Source organism: Ciconia boyciana, chromosome 3 (assembly GCF_034638445.1).
Source record: "Ciconia boyciana chromosome 3, ASM3463844v1, whole genome shotgun sequence".
In the NCBI taxonomy this organism is placed as follows: domain Eukaryota; kingdom Metazoa; phylum Chordata; class Aves; order Ciconiiformes; family Ciconiidae; genus Ciconia; species Ciconia boyciana.
The window spans coordinates 89,850,517-89,871,931 of NC_132936.1; the positions used below are offsets into that span (position 1 = coordinate 89,850,517).

At 39.6% G+C, this 21,415-nt stretch overlaps 1 protein-coding gene and 1 long non-coding RNA gene across 6 annotated transcripts in view; both read left to right on the forward strand.

Moving 5' to 3' along the window:
• Window positions 1-13,432, forward strand: part of CNST (consortin, connexin sorting protein) — a 62,272-nt gene extending 48,840 nt beyond the window's left edge. For 4 of the 5 annotated variants that reach the window (XM_072856515.1, XM_072856512.1, XM_072856513.1 and 1 more), the window contains one exon: window positions 1,488-6,306. In XM_072856515.1, the coding sequence (XP_072712616.1) occupies window positions 1,488-1,693 (206 nt within the window). In that variant the 3' untranslated portion in view covers window positions 1,694-6,306. Of the gene's footprint in view, window positions 1-1,487; window positions 6,307-13,373 lie in introns of those variants that run through there. The other variant, XR_012041617.1, reaches the window with a different exon arrangement.
• Window positions 13,433-16,057: 2,625 nt separating this feature from the next.
• LOC140649393 (uncharacterized) lies at window positions 16,058-20,867 on the forward strand. The gene is made up of 4 exons (XR_012041618.1): window positions 16,058-16,077; window positions 16,683-16,847; window positions 16,940-17,076; window positions 19,780-20,867. It is a non-coding gene; the product is annotated as an uncharacterized lncRNA (long non-coding RNA).
• The last annotated feature ends 548 nt before the right edge of the window (window positions 20,868-21,415 follow it).

Below are 21,415 nucleotides of genomic sequence, written 5' to 3' on the forward strand. Positions count from 1 at the left end.
ACACTTCTGTTTTAAAGCTTGGCTGAGACTGAAGCCACAGGGTTTTTCCTCTGTCTGAATGATTTGCGAGTGACATCTAATGGATGTCCTTTCATTAATGTTTAGAGCTTAGAGGTGGGAGGTGTAAGCTTTCTCCCTAAATCTAATCCATGTAGGTAAAGAGGGATGCAAAAGAAACAAGTCTGTTGTGCTTTGTCCACAGGTATCTGTCCAGCCCTTTCTAGTAGACCATGAGATTGGAGGGTGTCAGATTTTAACCTTGCTTTATAATTAAACATCCGTATGTATTTGCTAGCTGTCATTAAATTTGGCTAAACACCTTACTGCCTTTTTGATGGGCTAAATAGCCTCATAAGAAATACAATATATTATTTTGTTAAGCTTTTCTTGGAGTTCAAGATCTCTATTATTCAAACTAAAGAGATGTTAAGAAAAATACTTTTGCTTGCTAATGATAGTCCTTTCTATATCTACTGTATGTGCCAGCCACTAAATGGTATTAATGGAGGTCTTTAGTGCTTAAAAGTGTATTAAGTGTCTCATACACTGAAAATAAAATCCATTCACTGCCCAAAAGGGAGCTTATCCCATCTTTTTCTTGAAATTATTTTAAAACAATTTATGTTTTAAATAAGATTTCAATTAGAGTTTCTTCTATAATTTTTTTTCCAGGGATTTAGTGATTCAAAAGGAAGTTGTTTATTATTATTATTATTTTAAATCTGATTTCAAACACACAAAAAAAGTGCTTGAACATTTCTTCTTTTTTTCTTCTTTCCCCCTGTTTCTTCTCCCTGATGTAGCGTGAAGGGAGTTCAGAAATTTTCTTAGAGCCTCTTCAATCTGACAGAAGATGCAGATGTTCATGCATACAAGTTACCAAGGACAAGCGAGGTTGTGAGGATGTAGCAGCACCTCTGCAACCTCTTTATTGCTCTTACTCTGGAAAAAACAATCATGCAAAGAGTTACCACAGAATAACTGAGATGTAAAATAACCCTTCAGATTAGCCTACCCTGAAGGTTTTGTCTCTATCCTTACAGTCAAAATGTGAGAGTAAACACAGACAGTTCATGGTAGCACAGTCAGTATCAGTACAAAAGAAGCAAGAATGTTGCCATTTGTTTTAGTTTCAAAACTTTTGTTTCATTTCAACTATTTCCATGAAGGAAGGCTTTGGTTGTGTGACATTCTCATCCTAAGTGTATTTTGCTTCAGCGTGGAATGACTCCACAAGTGATATCAGCAAGGACAGGTACACAGGTTGCAGAAATGAAGCTATATAATTATTTAGGTTTCTGAAAAGACTGGGTAGAGAAACATACAGTTCCTGGTATGTATTATGGTCACTTTGACACAGTGAGCATTATTAAGTGTGTTTACCTCCTGACTCATTCATGGTAAAAACCTATCTCAGATTTTCTCACGTGGGTTCACTTTGCTTTGTATATCATCCCTTTTCACCTTTTCTACTCTTATATTTACAGATGAAGTAGCTGGTGGCTCCTGTATTTTGCTGATCCTGCTGTGCATAGCAACCGTTTTCCTTAGCATTGGAGGAACTGCATTGTACTGCACCTTTGGTGACATGGAATCCCCTGTGTGTACTGATTTTGCAGCCAACATGGATTTCTATTATACCCAGATATTGCAGCGTATGGAAGAACTTAAACACTGGATAGCCTTCTCATAGCTGAAATGAGCAGAGACAGCACATTAAAAGCTCACCAGTGGTTACTGGAGAGGGTAGAAAAAAATTGTGATTTCAACTCCTCTAACACTTGCCACCTGCAGGTGTTGTGTATTTGATGATGTACTTACACTTTTACTTAGAAATCAAGAAAATTCTAGTTTAGCAATCAGGTGGCAAAATGTTCACATCTTAAGCTGTAGCAGTGTGGTATGGGAGAGTAAAAAGTTATTCTCTTCACCCTTTTGAAAGTAGGCAAGTAGCTTTTCAACAACTTGAGCAAGTGAAGAAGAAAGAAGAAAATTAACTGTCTTCTATATGCTCTCCATTGCCACACATTGTGTAAGCAATCTCTGGAAGCTTAGTAAAAGGACAGCTTTAATTTACAGCTGTTTGTGCAAAGGTGTTGCCTCCAGCTATCATGCAATAAGTCTGTGTTTTATGGAAACATTATTTTTCTTCTAAGTCTTACTATTTTTCTCCATTTTAATTCTCCTGGTGAGCCATGTAATTATTTGGGTGGAGTGAGAAGAGTGCAGTGGCATTCACGGAGCCCTCATTTGGTGATTAACAGGCTGACCCTGTATCTTATAGCTTACGGTGAATATCATGAGTGGGATAAATCTGCTGGCAGATTTCACTAAATTTCCTGAAACTTTACTCCCAGTATTGTGTGGGCTGTTTTAGAAATGGAAGGTTAGAAAAAGAAATCATTGGTCTCACTAAACACAGAAACAGAAGTAAGATGTTTAGTAAATTATTCGTGTTAAATAGTAAAGTGGCTTTGGCCAATTTTAAAGCACCTGGTAGCAGGTGTGGGGCTAACTGGGTTTTCTGTCCAGCTATGTCACTGACTTGCAGTAATCACTTTGTGCCTCAGCTTCTCCTCCATAAATGGGGAATAATGATCCTTGCCTTTGTCTGTGAATATTTATTGCAATTAGGGCTCATGTCTGATTCATCCCAGATAAGTGCACAGGATCACTGAACTGTGTGGCTGCAACCTCTCTCAATGAGTGAATGCTTATGTAAAGCAGGACTGATCCAACAGAAGAGATTCAGAGGCTCACTGCAGATCCGCAGCATGTTAGTAGTCCAGGGCACTCATTCCAGCAGATAAAGCACATTTGCACCTGTTTGCCCTGCAGTTCTGAGACCTGTATTGTAAAATCTGTTCTTTTTCTATCAATCAGCTATACAAACAAATTTAAATCAGGACAAAGAGTCATTTTAAATGGGTTTTCTATCTCTTGGTGCTCAGCCCTCCCTGTGTGGTCTGTGAGAGAAACACTGACGTGACTGTGAAGGTGAGAATTAGATACACAGGCCTTTGGCCCACACTCTGGTCAAAATGTGGCAACTGTTCTTGCACAGAGCGTAATGGCGTATCCCTGGTGAAGGTGTTAGTGTGAAATGATTCCTTTACACCTCAGGAAACAGCATTTTTGAGGGGTCCACTTCACTCCGTGATTTCCTGCTTACTAACGTTGTATGATGCAGTGTGTTCAGGTTTAGAATATTATTTTGTAAAATACTATTAAATGAAATCTTCAAGGTACTGCTCAGAATTATAACATTAAATGATCATGCTTTCTGGCGTTTGCAAGCAAATCGTCCCTCTAGTGAGCTTGATTGTTCCTAACGCAGTTATACTTAACGGGTTTTTAAAGTGAAAGTTAAAATCACGTTTTTTTCTAGAATAAATTGCATGTATGATTTCTCTTTTTGTTTTTACTGCAGAGGCTTAGTTTATGTATACCTTAGGAAGCCTCATGTGCAGCTTTATATTAAACTAGCAAATTTAAAATGCCCAAATTAATGAAAATTTTTGCTTTCAGAATGAAACTTGAGAATGGTAGTTTGTATATTTTTTGTTTGTTGTCCTCAGAGTATTATAATGCTGGGCTAATCTAAAGGAGAAAGGGAAAGACACTTTTGTATTTTAAAGTGTTACTGGCTGGTTCAGTTTATTATTTGAAGTCTGGGTTTGTTTATTTATTTAGTTCTTCTTTTAAAGAGAATCTTAATTTTCTTTTTTGGTAATTTACGGAGTAATTAAAAAGCATGCATTCAGTTAAAATATGTATTTATAGTGACTATGTAGTTAGAATATATTTTGGGTTTCTGTAACTTTGCATTGACTGTTTCAGGATATTAAGTTTATTCCTAAAGAGACAACTGTTGATTTCAGCTTTAAAAAATATTTTTAAGTTTTTGTGCACTTCATCACCAAAAAGATCAAGAGGTATATATAGAGCTATTTATTCAAAAGTATATCAGATATGGAGATGAAATATCCTCTACTTCTAGGTTCATTTAATTAAAACTTTTTTTAAAAAATTATTTTATTTAAAACTGTAAAGCTATTTCAGGTCAAAGCAATTTTTAATAAGCAGTTCAGTTTAAAATGAGTGGTCCAAATCCTGGTATGTCCACTTTGTGCTATATTCCCAGTGCAAAGACTCACTACTATCAGCAGAACTGCCTACAAGAAGATCATGAAGAGGCTGGGCACCACTTTACCAAGAAGTACCTGATGAAAAATGAGCGGCCAGGCGTTCTGTGTAACTCAGCTACCTTACACTTGTGTTGTAACTTGGAGCATCTCTCCAGCCTTCCCAACCTATGCCAAGGTACCATACCTGCAAAGTCTCTCAGGATTTGAGGGAGCGGAAGGGGCACGTACGCACAGGCTGCCCCGCTCCTGATCTGAGCTGTTCACTGCTCAGTTGCAACCAAGTGGTTGAATCTGGCTCTAGTTTCTGTTGGCATTCCTTTATAAAAAGCTGATGGTACTGATTCTTGCTTCGTGTGACAGTTCTGTTAGTGCGAATAGTTTGCATGGTCTGTAGTACGTTATCAAACTTGCAGCTACCAGCACAACAAAATTTGCTTTGCGTTAAACTCCAAAGAGTGTGTGGGTAGGCCTGATGTTGGCCTTCCTATATGCTCTGTTCTCTTTAGATTACTGGTGACATTGCTTCCACCTGGGTGACCTGAGGGGTTAGGATCTTACAGTCAGGTAAATCCAAGCTAAAAGAAATAGTTGATTTGAACAGTTATTCCTCTTGTCTGAGTATTTTGAGGTAAAATAATACTGAGCAACAGCTGAGATTATTATAAGTAGGAAGAAAACAGAGGAAAAAGGCTTTTTTTCTTCCCCTCTTTGTGCATTTTAAAGCCCTTTGTGTATCAGTTTTTATTTATTCTGTTTCCTTCCCTGCCACTGTCTTTATGGCTGTTCTGTTTGGCAGTAGGGGAAACATACTACGCCAGCGTAAAACCATTTGTAGTTGGTAGGAAAATTCAGGGAATGGTTCAGTACTTAACAGCAGTTAAAAGTCATTTCTTAAAATATGACTGGATTTCAGGCTGATAGTGTACCTTCAAAGAAGTTGTGGCCACTTAATCACTTGCAGCACTCTACTAGAACCCCCCACATTCCAGTTTATTCTTGAGCATAATTATTTTGAAGAGATTCTCACAATAGAGCAAAATCAAGAAGACTTTTGATGTAGATTCAGCATACGCTGCCAAAAAGAGCTTTCTGATGACATAATTAACACCCTCACCCCAAACAGCATAGACTACACCAAGAAAAGCACTGTGCAGTAGCGTAGCCACGCTGTACTACAGGCTTGTTTTCAAAACAGTGTCTATAAGGAAGCAGATATTCCACAGCCCAGATATGCCAGCAGAAGTTTGTAATCTAGACACAGCCCATGTTTTAAAATTTTTCCAATATCTTTGCTTTCATACTTGGAAAATGCATAGGCCTGGTGACGAGCAGTAGGAAGTAGTCTAACAAAGAGGGAGACTCTGTTTTAGGGTTTTTGGGAGTAAAGGGCAAGCTTGAACTATCAAATAAGCAAAGCAGATTGGAAGTCCAGATTCTTGTGTGACTGGGTACTATTCCACTCAATAACCTAAAGGGATGTTGCCCTCCTAAGAAAACATGTTTGCCTACTTTGTACTGTAATGTAAAATGAAGACCATCTGCAAGGACTAATAATGATTCATAACAAATTTAACTTAAGCTTCCTTTAGCAAAAGGAGTAAATAATTGTGTTTGAAACCATCACCCAAGCTTGTAATTTAAATACTGTAGCAAAAAAATAAAAACTGTCCCAAAGAAAATATATGAACCTTTTTGGGTACTGTGATTTCTAAATGTATAAAAAGACTGAGAAGATTTTCTGTGAAATTCAAGTAAATGAGCAGTACCTCCAATAAGAATTTAATGGTCAAACCCAAACCAGAATGGAAAATAAGGATAAAACGTATAAGGTTTGGTTTGGTTTTTGGTGTAATGTAGTTTTCCTGGGTGGGTTGGTTTGTCTTTGCTTTAATAGCTAAACGAAAACCCAGCTTTCTCACAGAGCCTAGTTCCTCTAGGCAGGTGGGCCTAAAATGTTGCCTTACTGCATCATTCTGAAAACAAATTGACATGTGGTAAGTTTCAGAATTCCTAGTAACTGGGTGGGTGACCTGGATAGTGGTCACAGGCCAGTCTGCTCTTTTGAGTTCAATTAAATAAATAAATAAATAAAAAAACCAATTCCAACTGAACCCAACCTAGCAGCTTCTGATTTGAATAGGAACATACCAACACTACATTTTGCAACACACCCCCCCCCCCCCGCCTTGGCTCTTCCCCCAAAAGCCATGGAATGAGGCCAACCAGAATTAAACAGCTAAAAAAGTAGTGAAAACCTAAGAGAAAATCAGGCAGTTTTATACATTTTGTTTTGGTTTTGTTATCTTTGAGTTGTTTTCAGGTTGTTCTTCACAGTCAGGAAAAGTGAGAACTACAATGAAAAAGGAGAAAAAAATAAGAGATTTTCATATAACTTCTTTGAAACTTGTGAGATAACATCTCACAGTGACAAACTAAATCATAATATCTGGCAACCTGGAGGTGTGGCCTAAGAGTGGTCTTTATGTGTAGAATTAAATTGCTGTTATAAACAGTTCTTCTGTAAAGACTGACATCTGGTTTCAGGAAGACAAGCAGCTGATCTTCCACTTCTGAGTCTTGATCTGACTCCTGACCAGAAGCATTGGTAATCTTGAGGAACCTGGATGGGCTTCCAGAACTGGTCAGTAAACTCTTTTGTCCAAAAGACAGGCTTTGCCTTAGGCTTCGGCTTTGTAGACACAGCTGTGCTGACTCAGTACTACTACAGACTGAGTTCACTGAATCTGTCAGTCACTGCTTTCATTCCTTCGTTCTCCTCAACAACCTTCTTGTGAACAGTCTTCTATCCCTGCCTTTATGAAGAGCTGCTGCAGTCTCTATCCATGTTTTCATCCCCATGAGTCCCCTTTTATTCCTTCTGTCTCCCTCCCCCTTTACCATTTCTTTCCCAGTATGAAATAGCATGTGTTCTATCATTCATCGGATCATAAGGTAATTGAGTTAGGAAGGGACCTCAGAAAGTCTCTAGTCCATCCTTCTGCTCAAGGCAGGGTCAACTGAGATCAGACCCATTTGCTCAGGGCTTTATCCAGTTGGGTCTTGAAACCCTCCAAGGGTGGAGCCTGCACAGCCTCCCTGGGCATATTCCACTGCTCGGCTGTCCTCAGGGTGAAAAAGTTCTTGTTTATACCCAGTCTGAACCTGCTTCAGTTAGTTGTCTCCTCTCCTGACGTGCGCTGCTGTGAAGAGCTTCTTATAATCTCCTCATAGTTACTGGAAGGCTGCTACTAGGTCCCCCAAAGCTATCTCTTCTCCAGGCTAAACACCGTGTTTTCTAGCAGTGTCCTTCTGATCCCTCTCTTCACTTTCTTGTCCACAGCATCTTCCTTCCTGATAGGGATCCAACATTCTCCTATTAGAATAGCGATCCTGTATGCTTCTCCCTTTCCTCTTCCACCTTACACTCTCAAGTTCAAGATCAAGATTTTAAAATCAGTAATGATGCCACAGGCAAAACTGAAATAGCAATGACAACTACTATTACATTAAAAACTGTCGATGACTTTCACTGATTCATTAGTGTGTAGCAGTGGTTTCAAAACTTATGCTGATTCTTGTCCTACTCTTAAACAGCTGGTGTTTGAAGGATCACATGCTGACTTCCATGTGCCTTAATGAAATAATCTAAGTATTTTTCTCTAAAATAGCTACCCAAGGAAGCCTAAAGTATTTAACTATAAAATCCTTTTTTAAAAAATGAATTTTTTAGCCATTGCTTCTTTGAGGCTCCTTTGTATCGTTTGTGATTTGTATTACTTTGAATTAAATGTCATGGTAATTCTTCTTGGGCGTAACATACGCCTAGGGTTTACTGCATTCAATAATGTCCAAAAATTGTGGTCATGTCTTGAAGAAAATTATGATGGGAAGTAGATGCGTGCTGTTTTACAGAGTTGCTCTGTGACGGCTAAGATGTTACAGAATTGGTATCAGTGAATTTCAGCCAAAGGTCTGATTCTGCACTTGGGTTCATCCTGAGCTTGTTTTTAATGGCAAACAGGGTAAAACAAAAAATTTAGAGACAGCATTGAGGCACACCCAAAATTTCAAAGGCATGTCTAATACCAGACCAAAGTCCTCCGTTAATCTAAAATTGTTGAGTTTCACATGACAATAGATCAGTCAGCTCTCTCCTTTTGCTTTTTGCCAAGAAACTATCTGGCAAAGTGTCATCTTTTAGCCAAGATGGGCTCCTGATGTAGGGCTCATTTGTTAGGCTGTTGGGGAAGTTTCCAGTAACACTTCTGTCAAATGACAGTTAATGATTGTGTCCCATTTCATCGCCTGGCATTGAAAATTAATTTAAGCCCCACTATTGTGCTTTCATAGACTGATCAACTTTAAAGTTGTTACCAAAAACAACTTCCAGAGTGATAGCTATAGGGTTTTTTTCCAAAAGTGCCATGTGCCGAGTACTGCAATGAGACAACTTTACTGGTTTTCACAGTTTTGCCAAAACATGCCCAGATTCCACAACTGCTGTTTGTAATGCATGGAAGCAGTGCCAATGCAGTGTTTGCTATAGTGCACCCCTTCAGCTGGTGGGTATTCATTCTGCTCTCCTGAACTGGCAGCCTTGCACTAGAAGGTAATGGTTGCATAAGAAGTGGCGGTGAAAGCATATATGCACTAGAAGTTGAGCAACATGAGGATATTGTTACTTCCACGTAAACCTTACACCTAAAAATGTACTTTTTTTTACTTTCACTTAGGAACCATTCATCAGTTTTCCTTGACATCTTTTTATTAGAGAGAGACAGCATTAAGCCAATTCCTCTTCTTCTTCCTCAGGAACTGGAATTGATGCTTTTTGCCAAAGATAACATGAATCTTGCCACTCGTATGTGATACTGAGAATCCTCATACTTTACAGCGTAATACTTCTGCCTTTTCTGCCAGAATTTCTAAGGAAATTGGTAGATAGTCTCTGAGGCTATGAGAGTAGCAACAATATTTTCACACTACTTTTCCGAGCTAGCTGAATTCAGTCCACTATAGAAAGGACTCACAGAAAAGAAGAGAGCGAAAGGTTTTAATCACTAAGGATCTGTACAATTTCAGCAAGACAAAATGTCAGTATCTGCCATCATAGAAACTAGCAATGTTGCTCCAAAAAGGCCTACCATAATTAATAGACAAGAGTATATTGGAAAAGAGTTACAAAGAAAAAAAGTTATATACTGAGGTTTCTCAGTGACTGTTCAAAGATCTGAGGCTTTATGTACAAGTTAGTAAATTAAATAAGGGGAAACAACTTCTCAAGGTTGTACAAAGGTAAAGACTGAGTATATTATGGGCAAAAGGGCTGCAGAAAGAATGTAATAAAGACCTATGATCAAAGATGATAAAAAAATTTTATTGGTAAAGGATGAAAAATATTTCTGATAATTATATCTATCAGTGATGGTGGGGTTTTTTTCCAATCAGATTTTATAGAAACAGAAAAAAAATGCACAATAGTTTAATGACATCAGAGAGGAGAGGTACTAATGGTTAAAATATTGCTGAATTCTCTGTAGGACTCCTTAGGAGGAATTCAAGTGGTTTGTAGAAGGTCACGTAGCAGGAAGAAGCAAAGCAGGACCAGAGTTTATAAATCCTATCTTCTGATCTTTTGTCTGGTCCCGGTTCCCAATAAGACAACATAGATTAGGGAAGATAAAGGAGTACCCTGTTGTTCACATTATCTTTGACTTCACATAGCTTTGAAGACTTTATTTAAATATATTTTTATATTCTTATAAATTTTGTGGTGATCTTAAGAAATAAAATTGATTCAAGAGATGAATTTCCTTTATAGTACGCAGCACTAAGTCCAAATGCCATTTTAGCATATTTTTAGTACTTGATATCATCATACCCGTGGTAGCTGGTTGCTATTTACATGTATTAAAACAAATTGTATCAACAGACCACATGGGAACACATAGTATAATAGCAACTCCTATCATCAGAAAATAAGGCTCAAGCTCTCTGTAGTCACTTTGTGTTTCACCATCTAACCGTTAACTACTCATGCTCTGTTAACTACCAGGAAAGTAACAATGCTCAGCAGAGCAGGCCCTATTGAGAATCCTATTAGAAAAGTCAAGGCACAGTCTTGCAGCTCTGCTGGGCTTCACACAATACCTATTGCTGTGCCAAGAGTGAGGAAACAAAGCGATGTGGAAAGAAGTAGCGGTCACCAGATTCTGTCTCCCAGCAGAAATGAAGTTCTTGTGAGGCACAGAAATGTTCTGACCATAAACTGGATGTTGTCGTCACTGTCTGCAAATGTGAAAAATGAAAATAATTTCAAATGTTCTTGGCGTCCCTCAAAATGCCTTTAATAACCTTTTTTTCCTTTCAATTTTTGTATTATCAAAAGCTTTCCCTTAGTTGAAGGCAAAGAGGAAAATTAAGCAATGGTATTTTTTTTTTTTTTTTAATTTGGCATGTACTGTCTCTTATATTTTTCTATAAATAGGGCATTGCTTTTCTGAGCCAATTCACTCCTGGGTAATAGCCCATGGTTTACCTACAAAGGCAAAATAGATGGCCATTAGCAATAAGTGACTCATGTATTATAAAACAGCCCCATTAAAAAGAACCATCTCTATCGGCTCATGCAGTAGGATGACGGAACAATATTTTCAGTGAACTGGCTGAATTTTGCAATGCGGAGCAAGCCTTCCACAGCCCACGCACACTGACAGCTCAGTCTGGCACTTTGTTTGTCTTTGTACTGCAACCTTTCACAGCTACGATTTCCCAGTACAGAGCAGCCAGGGAGGCAAGTATTCTTCCCTTTGCTCCTTTGACCACTGAGATGACCAGCAGCTGCAGGTCTCTCAAAACCAAACAGAACAGCCATGAGTTGTCTATAAAGACCTCTAGAGTTTCAGTCGTGCAACTCCAAAACAGCCTGTCTTTTCATACACTCCCCACAGCTAGAGATGAGTTAGGCAGTAGGTGCCTGTAATGAGTCCATATCCATGCAAGACTGGAGGAGATGCTCTTTGCCACATAATTCCCTCTGTAGGAAAGCAGCAGCCATGACTGGGATTCAGATGTTCCGCTAGCAGGAGATCAAGCAGTGTCCTTCAGCACTGAGCCTGAGATTGTATTGCCTACAGTCCAGCATAGAAGAGACTGCACAGTATGTCCTGTGGACCTTTCCGAAGTATTTCAAAGTAATTGCTATCCTGAGTACTCCCAAAAAAGTTTTAAGAATCTAAACCTGCTGATCTTCCTTAAGTAGAAATACGTAGCATGAGGGACTGAAGGCTTTAGGATCCCACAACAAAGGCATCAGGGAAACCATAAAAATACTTGCAGAAAGTTTTGAATGGAAGCAGTGCTGGCTGCCGAGACTGCCTCAGGATTTCAAGATCATTCAAATATGAACAAGGGCAGACTTCAAAAAGTTTCTCAAGGAAAAAAGGCTGTGCTCTGTGGCACTTACCATCACAGAGCATGTAGCATCACAATCATGAATTCAAATATGGTTTAGCAGGTTACACTAGGACAGAGACAGGGCAAGTCTAAAATTATTTTTTTTCTGGCTATTGTTCTGAACTGCACTGCTAAATAGCAGACTGCTTGCTTTTCAGTTCTGTCCTTATATTCTCTTCTATTTTATTTTCCCCAAACCTTCATTCCTGTCTCTGAATGACATCCCTTTTAACCAATTGGCTCAGTATTTTTTTTATATGACCAGAAAAAAAAATTGGGTGTGGCTCAAAAAGGCTGTGCTGTGACATGGTTTGAAGTAGTTGGGAGAGAGAGTTGATTAAGTGATAAGACAAAACTGGAACTTGGGAGGGTTTGATTTAATTGCCTGCTCTCCCACAAATTTCCTACGTGGTCTTAAGCACGTCACTTAATTCTCCTGTGTTTCAGGAGTGTGTTTCCCCTATGTAACGGGGACAATTCTCCTCTGATGCTCCTGTGGTGATGTAGCAATATACATTCTAATGTTCCTTATAATGAGTGGGGTCATGGTAATCTCAGAAGTAAAACATTTTAAGCAATATCAGCAACTTGCTAGTCACACTTTGTCTGAAAAGGTTACCCTGCATTGTCACAATTGCAATGAACCTTACATCTGAAAAAAGAAAGGAAGAAAACCCTTCTTGTTTTTCACTTTCTTTTTTGAGTTTTCTGTGAATATGATCGCTGTATCAGAGGGGCTGTAGGAAAAAAGTATTGAAAAGTCGGAAGATATGCTTTAGTATTCCTGCCAGTTTTTGTGCTGTGCTATCAGTTGAAGAAATTGCATCTGGTTTTATTTTTTGTGAGGTTTTTCAGCATCATAATGACTATATTGTGAGATTTTACAGCTATTTCAAGCTACCTGTAGAACTATAAACTGCTTTTGCATCTTAGCATTTCCCTATGGGAGTGAGGGGTAAAACCAGTTGCTTGATGGATTTCAGTATCTGGTATCTGCAGTATATGGGCTTGTTAGTCCTTCCCACTTTATGGTACCCGCAATGGAGCAGAGCTTTTAATGGTCTTAATATTACCAGTGGTTACCTGGGAGCGGGGGGACAGGAACAGACCGTGGAAAATATGACCGGGTTGTTTTTTAAAGTGTTCATACTAGAAGCTTTGAGAGAGAATCTGAAAGTCTGTCCCCCATACTATGAGCATTTATAGCAATTAAGCTTTTTGCTACTCTGTGACTCAATGTAGTGACAGGATTAGTGGGGATTTAGTGATTTAGGTATATTTAGTGGTTGAGATTCTCAGGTTCACTAAGAAATTGCCCATCATAAGCTATTCACTGGAAATCTTGAAAACAATGTGGGGAGGCTGACATAAAGGAAAAAATGAGCCAAATTAAGGTACAGCTTCTGGTCCAAACACAACCAATTCCCTAGTGCAGCCACCTCCAGAAACACCCTTCTGTCATAGATATTAGCTGTGGAAACTGTCCTTGACCGCAGAAAGATTCAGGCATCTTGCCTGCTGGTTCTGTGTTTTTTCCCTTTTTAAAGTGACTTACTTGTGGGTTTTTGGGCAGAAGGTGGAGGTTACAGCTTTCGCCTCTTTCCTTCCAAATGCATACCCAAGGGGTGGCAGAGAAGAGTGATGCCATCATAATTTCTTACTGAAATAGAAAAAGAATATGGTCACAGCAGGTAGCACCCATTTTTCAGTGCTATCATCACATTTCTGTGCACCCATTTTTCAGACCCATGCATGTCCTATTCTTTTCAGTTGATGCTAGGAGTACTAAATGCAGAGAAGCCACCGTTTAATGCTGCCTATGCCTATGTCATGTAGGAAAACCAGAAATGGACGTTAGGTGAGTAATCTTATCAGCCCCTATTAAAATTCATTGTTAGATCTTCATGAGCTGAGGTACTTATCTCAGCAGATCTCACTGAGGCACTGCTTTTCAGCACGTGTCATGATTTCCAAGGCACGTGTGAGTAAATGGTAAAAAAAACCTTTAGCAGGGGGAGGGAAAGGGTAGGTCATGTAATTAGATGAAAATAGGTCATATGACTGGGATTTTCCTTGTGATGAAATACTCATTGCTGCCAATTTATTCAAACTGAGGAGGGAGAGAGGAGGAAGGGATGTAACCGTATTGTCCTTTCTTCAGGCTATTTCTCGTTTCTCTTTGTCTCGACCTCAAATATCTCATTCTACAAAAAAGTCACAGACTCCTGCTGCTGCTGCTTCTGTTACTGTGAGAAGCATTGCTTTTTTAAAGTAAATTACTGATAGACTAGGCTTGAAATGTCAGCAGGACTGCATGTTATCATTAAGAGAAGTTATATCTGCTTCCTTTTGAGTTTTCCTCCTTAGGAAGAAGAATTTTATTTAGGTGTACTGCAAATTTCCAGCGTAACAGCATTTGAATTTCAAAATCGTCGTCAAACCAACAAATGGCCCATGCATGATATCTGTACTTGGCCCAACCTGCACTCGTTTAATGTGCATTGCTTCTCTCAAATTATGCAAACCTGTTGGCAGAGATCAAGTCTTCTATCTTTTTAAGGCAGTACCTCAATATTTACAAGAAAGCCTTCAAACACTGTAGTTAAATTAGTGCTAATCCGTCACTTCAAGTGAATAGTTTCATAAGCAGAACCTGATGTGGAGGAGGCATTTTAACTAAGACCTGAATCCACTCATTGAGTAGGGCAGGCAAAAAGAAGACTGAATAGCTTCCCAGTGATTGCATGAACACGAATCCTTGGAGACAACTGGATACGATAAAGTTATATTGTGGTTTAGCCCCAGTCAGCAATTCAGCCCCACACAGCTGCTCGCTCACCCTCCCCCCCGGTGGGGTGGGGGAGACAATCGAAAGAGCAAAAGTAAGAAAACTCGTGGGTTGAGATAAGAACAATTTAATAATTGGAACAACAACAACAAAGAATAATAATAATTTGTAATGAGAAGGAAAACAACAAGAGAGAGAGAGGAACAAAACCCAGGAAAAAACAAGTGATACAACTGCTCACCACCTGCCGACTGACCCCCAGCCCATCCCTGAGCAGCGATCGCTGCTCCCTGGCCAACTCCCCCCAGTTCATATACTGAGCATGACGCCATATGGTACGGAATAGCCCTTTGGCCAGTCTGGCTGTGCCCCCTCCCAGCTTCTTGCGCACCCAGCAGAGCATGGGAAGCTGAAAAGTCCTTGACTAGTGTAAACACTGCTCAGCAACAACTCAGTCATCAGTGTGTTATCAACATTATTCTCATACTAAATCCAAAACACAGCACTATACCAGCTATTGAAAAGAAAATTAACTCTATCCCAGCCAAAACCAGGACATGTAATTAAAGACAATATCATAAAACATAGGTACCAAAAGCCCAAATCACGAAGTACAAGCAGCCTTATTTCTGGGATTTGAGGCATTGACTTTACAATCTTAATAAATAGTGCTCTTCAGAGAAGCAGACACAGAGCTGCATTACTTTAAAATATGCAGCTCCATCAAAATCAGAACACTTTGAGTATTAGGCTATTTTCTTCCAAAACAAAACCATAGCAAAATGGGAAAAAGCCTTTTGATAGTCCTGCAACATCATTTCTAGCTAAAGCAAAGCCGTATTTTTATATTCTCACAACTGTTCTTGCACTGAAATTCTTGTACGGATTTGTTATTGATCTTCTAATCTTGGAGGTATGCATTTTGTTACTACTGTAATTAGCGTTTGAAGCACATGAGGTCATATTACTGGTGGTGCACAGGTCCTGATATTATGAGGCTTCTGTATATGCTTCACTTCTAGTATATGTCCACATCTCTGTAAACCAGGGCCACTGAGTACACAGACAGACCTTCCTCCCCTTTCTTCCACCTCCCAGGTATGTTGTTCTTACCTACAGGGAATACCAGCGTAAGAGCAGCCCTGCTCCCCAAGCGCTGCACTTCTGACCCATACTTTGACAAGACATGGCTGAGGCATAAGGGTATTTAATTTCCCCCCCACCATTGCAGTGCAGCCCTGTAGAGGAATTTCATTTCCAGTAGATTTGACACCTACCTAAACCTAGTAAAATGCTTTGAGACACTCTTGACTTTAAAAAAAAAAAAATGCTAAAAAAGAGAAAAAGATCTTACTGTTATGATTTGACATGAACATGAATTAATTTCAAGCTGTCCCATATTTTTTCAATAAAAGACATACTGAAAGAATTCTGTAACTGGCTGCTATAACTTTCCTGTTGTTTCTATATCTTACTATCCTGGTGTAAATTTTATCTCTTTGATTCTTGTAACACTGCAGTTCAGAAACTGGAAAGCAGCATGACACTGCCTAATTGCTTTCCATGACACTGACATCCTGATATTACTGGTTTTTCCCTTCCAGGTGAGTTACCAAGAGAGGCTGGAAATCTATTTTAATAGCAGTTTTTAATTTTCCTGCAATTCATCGTTTCCATGCTGGCTGGGTAATTTAATTTGTTGTTGACCTAGTTCCAGTTATGAAAGATTAGACTATTAATTATCACAGAAGTTTCATCCTTTGGCCCTTAAAATAGACTTTTTGAAAATATATGCTATAGGTTATTAACAAATGTTACAATATTTTGCTTACTGAGTTCTTTGTTTCATATGAAAACATTTTGTTTGTACACAGCCTTGATGATGATTCTTTTTTAATTGTAAGGCGTAATTACCACCAGGAAGGGCGACACTAAAATTTAGCCATGAACTAGTATTAGATCAGCATGGCACATGACGTTGTTGTCACAGATACCATGGCTTCATTGCATGAATGTTTCCCTCCAGCAATATTGAGGCAGAAGCATCCACTGTAATTAGAGGTTTGAAAGTTATGTTGTGTAATTGGTTTTGCTACACTGCGCAGAATGAGTGTCCCTTTTAAAAAGTGGAAGAAGACAGAAAAACAGGTTATATCTGAGTGATTCTTGCTAGCTCTCTGCCTGTCTTGCCGTCCCCTCTAGGTGACTGATTCTTGCTCTCTCTTTGGCAGTCCTGGGAGGAGCAATCTGTTCTCTCAAAGATCCTTGGCAATTTGTCCGACTTCTAACAGGTTTTGGGGAGGAGCTGGATCCAACTGACCTTGGACAAGAGGTTGCAGCTGTGAGGGCGATGGCTATGACTTTTTTGGTTCCACCTATAATGGGAATTTGCGCCGGTTCCATCAATGTGTGACTAATTTCCTGGACAGCTGAGCCAGCATAAACCTCTGCTGTAGGTAAGGAAAATGAAATTGTTACTAGCTATAAATTCCAGTGGACTTAAGGTAAGTTCAGCTTTTTTTTGACTATGCTTGACATTTGGATGCAGGTCCAAGGTATTGCTGCTTGGCCAGAAGTTTGGTGGAATCTTGGACAAATTCCCAAAGTGCCTCCGGAAGGTTTCTAAGGTGACAAGATCCGCAGAGCAACATTCCTGGAGCTGCTCGGTGATTAATGGTGAAGTCGGTAATAACACGTTCACTATAAATATTTCTGCTGTTTTCCCTTCTAAGCATGTATTTAGAAACAGTCCATGGAGACCTTTGTGCCATCCATACCCACCAGAGTCCTTTGCCGTTCTGTTTGGCTGCCATAGGGAACTATGTGAGTGTGGGAGAGAGGCAGCTGTGTTTAATAGTGAAGCTAGCTCAGCCTGGGAGAAAGCAAAAGGGCCCAGGGGAATGGGAGGGAATAAAACTCAAAACACTGCATCTATGTCTTTTGGATCTGAATGAGAGAGAAACTCCTCATGGGCCTTATTTGTAAGGGTTGTTTAGGGATATCCTTTTTGCAGTCCAGAATCCTTATCTGCTGCTAAGCGATTACATAGTATGTTAGTTGAGATTTCAGACATTTTATGCAATCAGTTGCTTCTAGGAGACTCATAATCAGAGCTGAAGGCCTCCTGTGTGTGCTGTATTTCTGACTCTTCATGTTTTATCTCAGGTCCAACAGTATTTTTGTAGTCTCAACTAATGGGTGTATATTCTAACTAGAGTCCGAATTTTTTAATATAAAAATTTCTGTCCCTTGTGGCTATGGAGAAACAAATATTTTAAGAAGCTTGAAGACTCAGAAACTACAAGTTATATATAAAAAGCCTCATCTTCACTAGATTTGTTTGATTGTTTTTACTACCTGTTCATTGTATTTGAATATTTCAGGGTCAGTATTTATTGTCCATTACAGTGTACATAGATATTACTTATTTATATCCATACAATAGTGTTAAATCACTTAGCCAGCAAAACAGATATTGCAAAGATTAGGAGGTTATTAAGATGTCTTGCATCAAATGCTAACCCCAGAGTCCTTACGAGATCCTCCAAGTGTTATCTGAGGAAGATAAATGCCATGCACACTTTTTAGTTATTTGCAAGCAAAAATTTGTACTTGCAGTTTTTGAAAGACACTTGTGCAGAATCAAAATGAATTCTTGGTAATATGTTGCCACACCAAACTGAGGAGATGTCCTCTCCCTCCTTGTCCATCAGTAAAATGCAAGTAACTGTGTGAGGTCATGTGGTCCATGTTCTGTCTGCAAATGTGGCACTTTCAGGTGCACCGGAGAGAATGCAAATAGGAAGCAAATTAGAAGAGGACACAAGTGGAGGATGGAGACAGAGGGAGTGAGCTCTGGGCACAGCTTGATGGCTTCCAGGAACTGGAGGAAGACAGAGGGAAAAGCTAGAGACAATCTTGTTTAAGCCAGAGGCCAGATATAATAGTGCCTTCTCATTGTGTTTAGTCTAGTTGTGTGTACACCTTCAGTCTTATTTTTCGGCAGAAATTATTATTTCACTTTCATTCCTTCCCTCTGCTGTCCCTTCAAGAGAGAGAAAACAGGGCATGTGTGTGGGCTGATGATTTGAGAGCAGAGAGTATTGAGAACTCCTACAAAATGAAATTTAACCATAGTCTCTGAGAACGCTGATAAGCAGACACCTCAAAACCAAACAAGCATCCAGATTTTTATTTAAAAACAAATGTTGACCTCTGTGCATCAAGTATTTTCCAGACTGCTGCTTCAAAAATAGAACCTTTTACATGGTTTGCCCTTCTTTGGATTTTTCCTATTCCCTCCCTACTTACATCAAAAGAAATAACAACAGCTCTGCAGTCCAGACCTTAAAGACGGAAAGCTATCCTAAATAGGACAGAGCACATAGGTGCAGTCCACACACCAACGTCAGTAGAATATATAAAGGGTAAATCGTCAAAAATCAAGGGCAGCACAAGCAAGCGGTGCCACCTGATGGCTTTGCGGCAGCTGGGCTCAGCTCTCGGGTGCCAGAGGCCGTGTCCCCCAAGATCATCGTACTGGGGGGGCTGTGCAAGTGAGAGGAGATGTCTTGTATTCAATGACGCAGACCGATGGCTGCAGCTGAAACAAAACTGCTTGAAGTACCGATATTCTGTGTTTCTGTCTGCGTATGTCACAAATCGGTCACATAAAAATACAGGAAAGGATTGAAGTGTTAATGAGAGGAAAATAAGTCCACATCGTGTGGCTGTAATAGCTGACAACAGCACAAGTCTGTTCCTCAGACCTACACAATGCTTAGTGATTTCGCTGCTCTGGCTGATTTCAGTGCACAACCATGCAATGGTCAATTTATCTCATTAATGTTTGGGAGTAAATTTCAGATTATTTGTAATGTTCTCTGAACCAGACATGGAGGTTTAGCATCTGCTTTTAACTGGTAATTCTGATAAGCATCTATGGCCTGTTTTCAGGTGGCTTACATGCTTAAATCCTAATGAGTTATTTTTAACCAAGAATGTCCTAGTTTCAGATTCAGCTTCACCTGCTGGATCTTGTTATTTATTCCTATAAAGAAGATTGGTCATTTTTCATAAGAAGTCAAATGCCAGTATGTTTTATAAAAAAAAATTAAAGGGCAAGAAGGACAACCAGAGCTTTTAATATTTACCACGGGTCTGGAACCATTATAAGACATAGAGAGTGATCATTAGAAACAACCTTTCTTCTGTGGGTGCAGGTATTGCTGTTAGGTATGCAATGAAATGTAAGGGCACTCTGTCTCCAGGCCCATTAAAGAGCCTTTGGTGGTGCTACATCAGCACTTACTTCATTTTAGTGATGTGTTGTTTTTTAAGAAGGCCCTGGCATGCTGCCATTAACTTGGTTTTATGCCTCTCTTGTAGCCGCAGGCCAGATGGTTTCAGCACTACGTGCCTCCTCTGATGCGGAATCTGACCACAGTGCTCCAAATTACCTGTAAGGTACCTTTCATTCCACATGCTATATTTCTTGTTATGTATCACAGTGCATTCAGCGTTGGTCATTTCAGCTACAAAACATTATTCTCCTTGGAAGCCTCAATTACCAGCTGGATTTGTAGGGTAGGATAGAGCAACTGCTTTGAAAAATTCCATTCAAACGCTTAGTGCGTGATCAAATGGTAAACTAGCCTGGGAGGTGGAGAGAGAGTGCAGTGGTTTCTACTACCACGGCCTTTGGGTGCTTCCTCTCCTTCTCAGATCTTTTTAAAAGCAAGTGAACAAACCTCCTGTTGGTGAGCCTATGACGAGCCTGATGTGGTGGGCAGGGAAATATTGCTGCTCGGTAATGTTAAATGCAAAGCTCCAGTTCTTCATTCTCTTCCTCATTTGGGTAAATTAACTTCCTCTACAGCTTTCAGTCATCCTTGGCCGATGGGATAACAACCTCTCACCCTGCTCTGGTTAACTTTATGGCTGCTGTCGTGCCCACTCCTAAATGTGTACCTGGATTTGAGAACTCCGGAAATGAAGTCCAGGCAGGGCAGTGTGAGGACAGGAACTGTGAGGGAACTACTTCTCTGCTCTACCCAGAAGGGGGTAGGACTGTAAAAGGTTGTTAGTGGCACACATCTAGGAGACAGGGATTTTTTTGGTGGCACAGGAAACTTGAAAAAGGATGAATCCATGAATAGAAGTTAATTTGTGGTGGTGGCTAAACAATGCAACAAAATGTGGTCCCATGAGCATAGCAGAACTGATAACGAGCAAGAGAACAGCAATATCAGGAAACAGTAATGCTGGTGTCCACAGCTTGCTGTAGCAGGAGTGCCTAGACAAGAGGTTACAACCAAGACAAGGGGTCCCGTATGCTACAAAGACAGGTGAAGTAAACTGTACAACCTCACAGCAAATCACCCATAGAGCTGGAGGACACACTTAGGATGACCACAAGACAGCTGAGTGTTGTTTTGATAGAAGTATTCCTTTTTTCCTCACAATTGTGGGGAAAAACATAGGCAGATGTGTGTGCCTGTATGAAGGAGCTGGGGCAACACTTTGTAGCCTCTACCTTAAGCTCATTGCATACAAAAAGGTCCCTTCCATTCCTCATTCCAGGAGGAAATAATTAAAATGGCAGGCAGAGAATTGTCATCAGAATGGACATACATGTCTCAAGCCGCATGTTCCATGAACATTTTTTTAATGTCTATTTTAGTTTTTAAAAAATTTGACTTTAAAAATGGAACAATTTTAAACACTTTTTAAAGTTCGGAAAGGGGATGTTATTGGGAGAGGACCACAAATCCTGAGACTTAAATAAATTGTACAATCTCCTTTTTGGGCTTACAGTGGCCATGTATGAGAGTTCAGACGTCATGTAGAAAATAGAGCAGGCGAATTTTTTTAAAAGTTAGTGATTCACCCATTTACTTATTAATTAAGATATGAACTGAACTGATCTATATGCCAGCCTTACTTCTGGCAGTTGTTTTGCATTCATGATGGCAAAAGCCCTTGACCGCACTCCCTTCTGTGTTTTAGAAAATATTTATGTTAC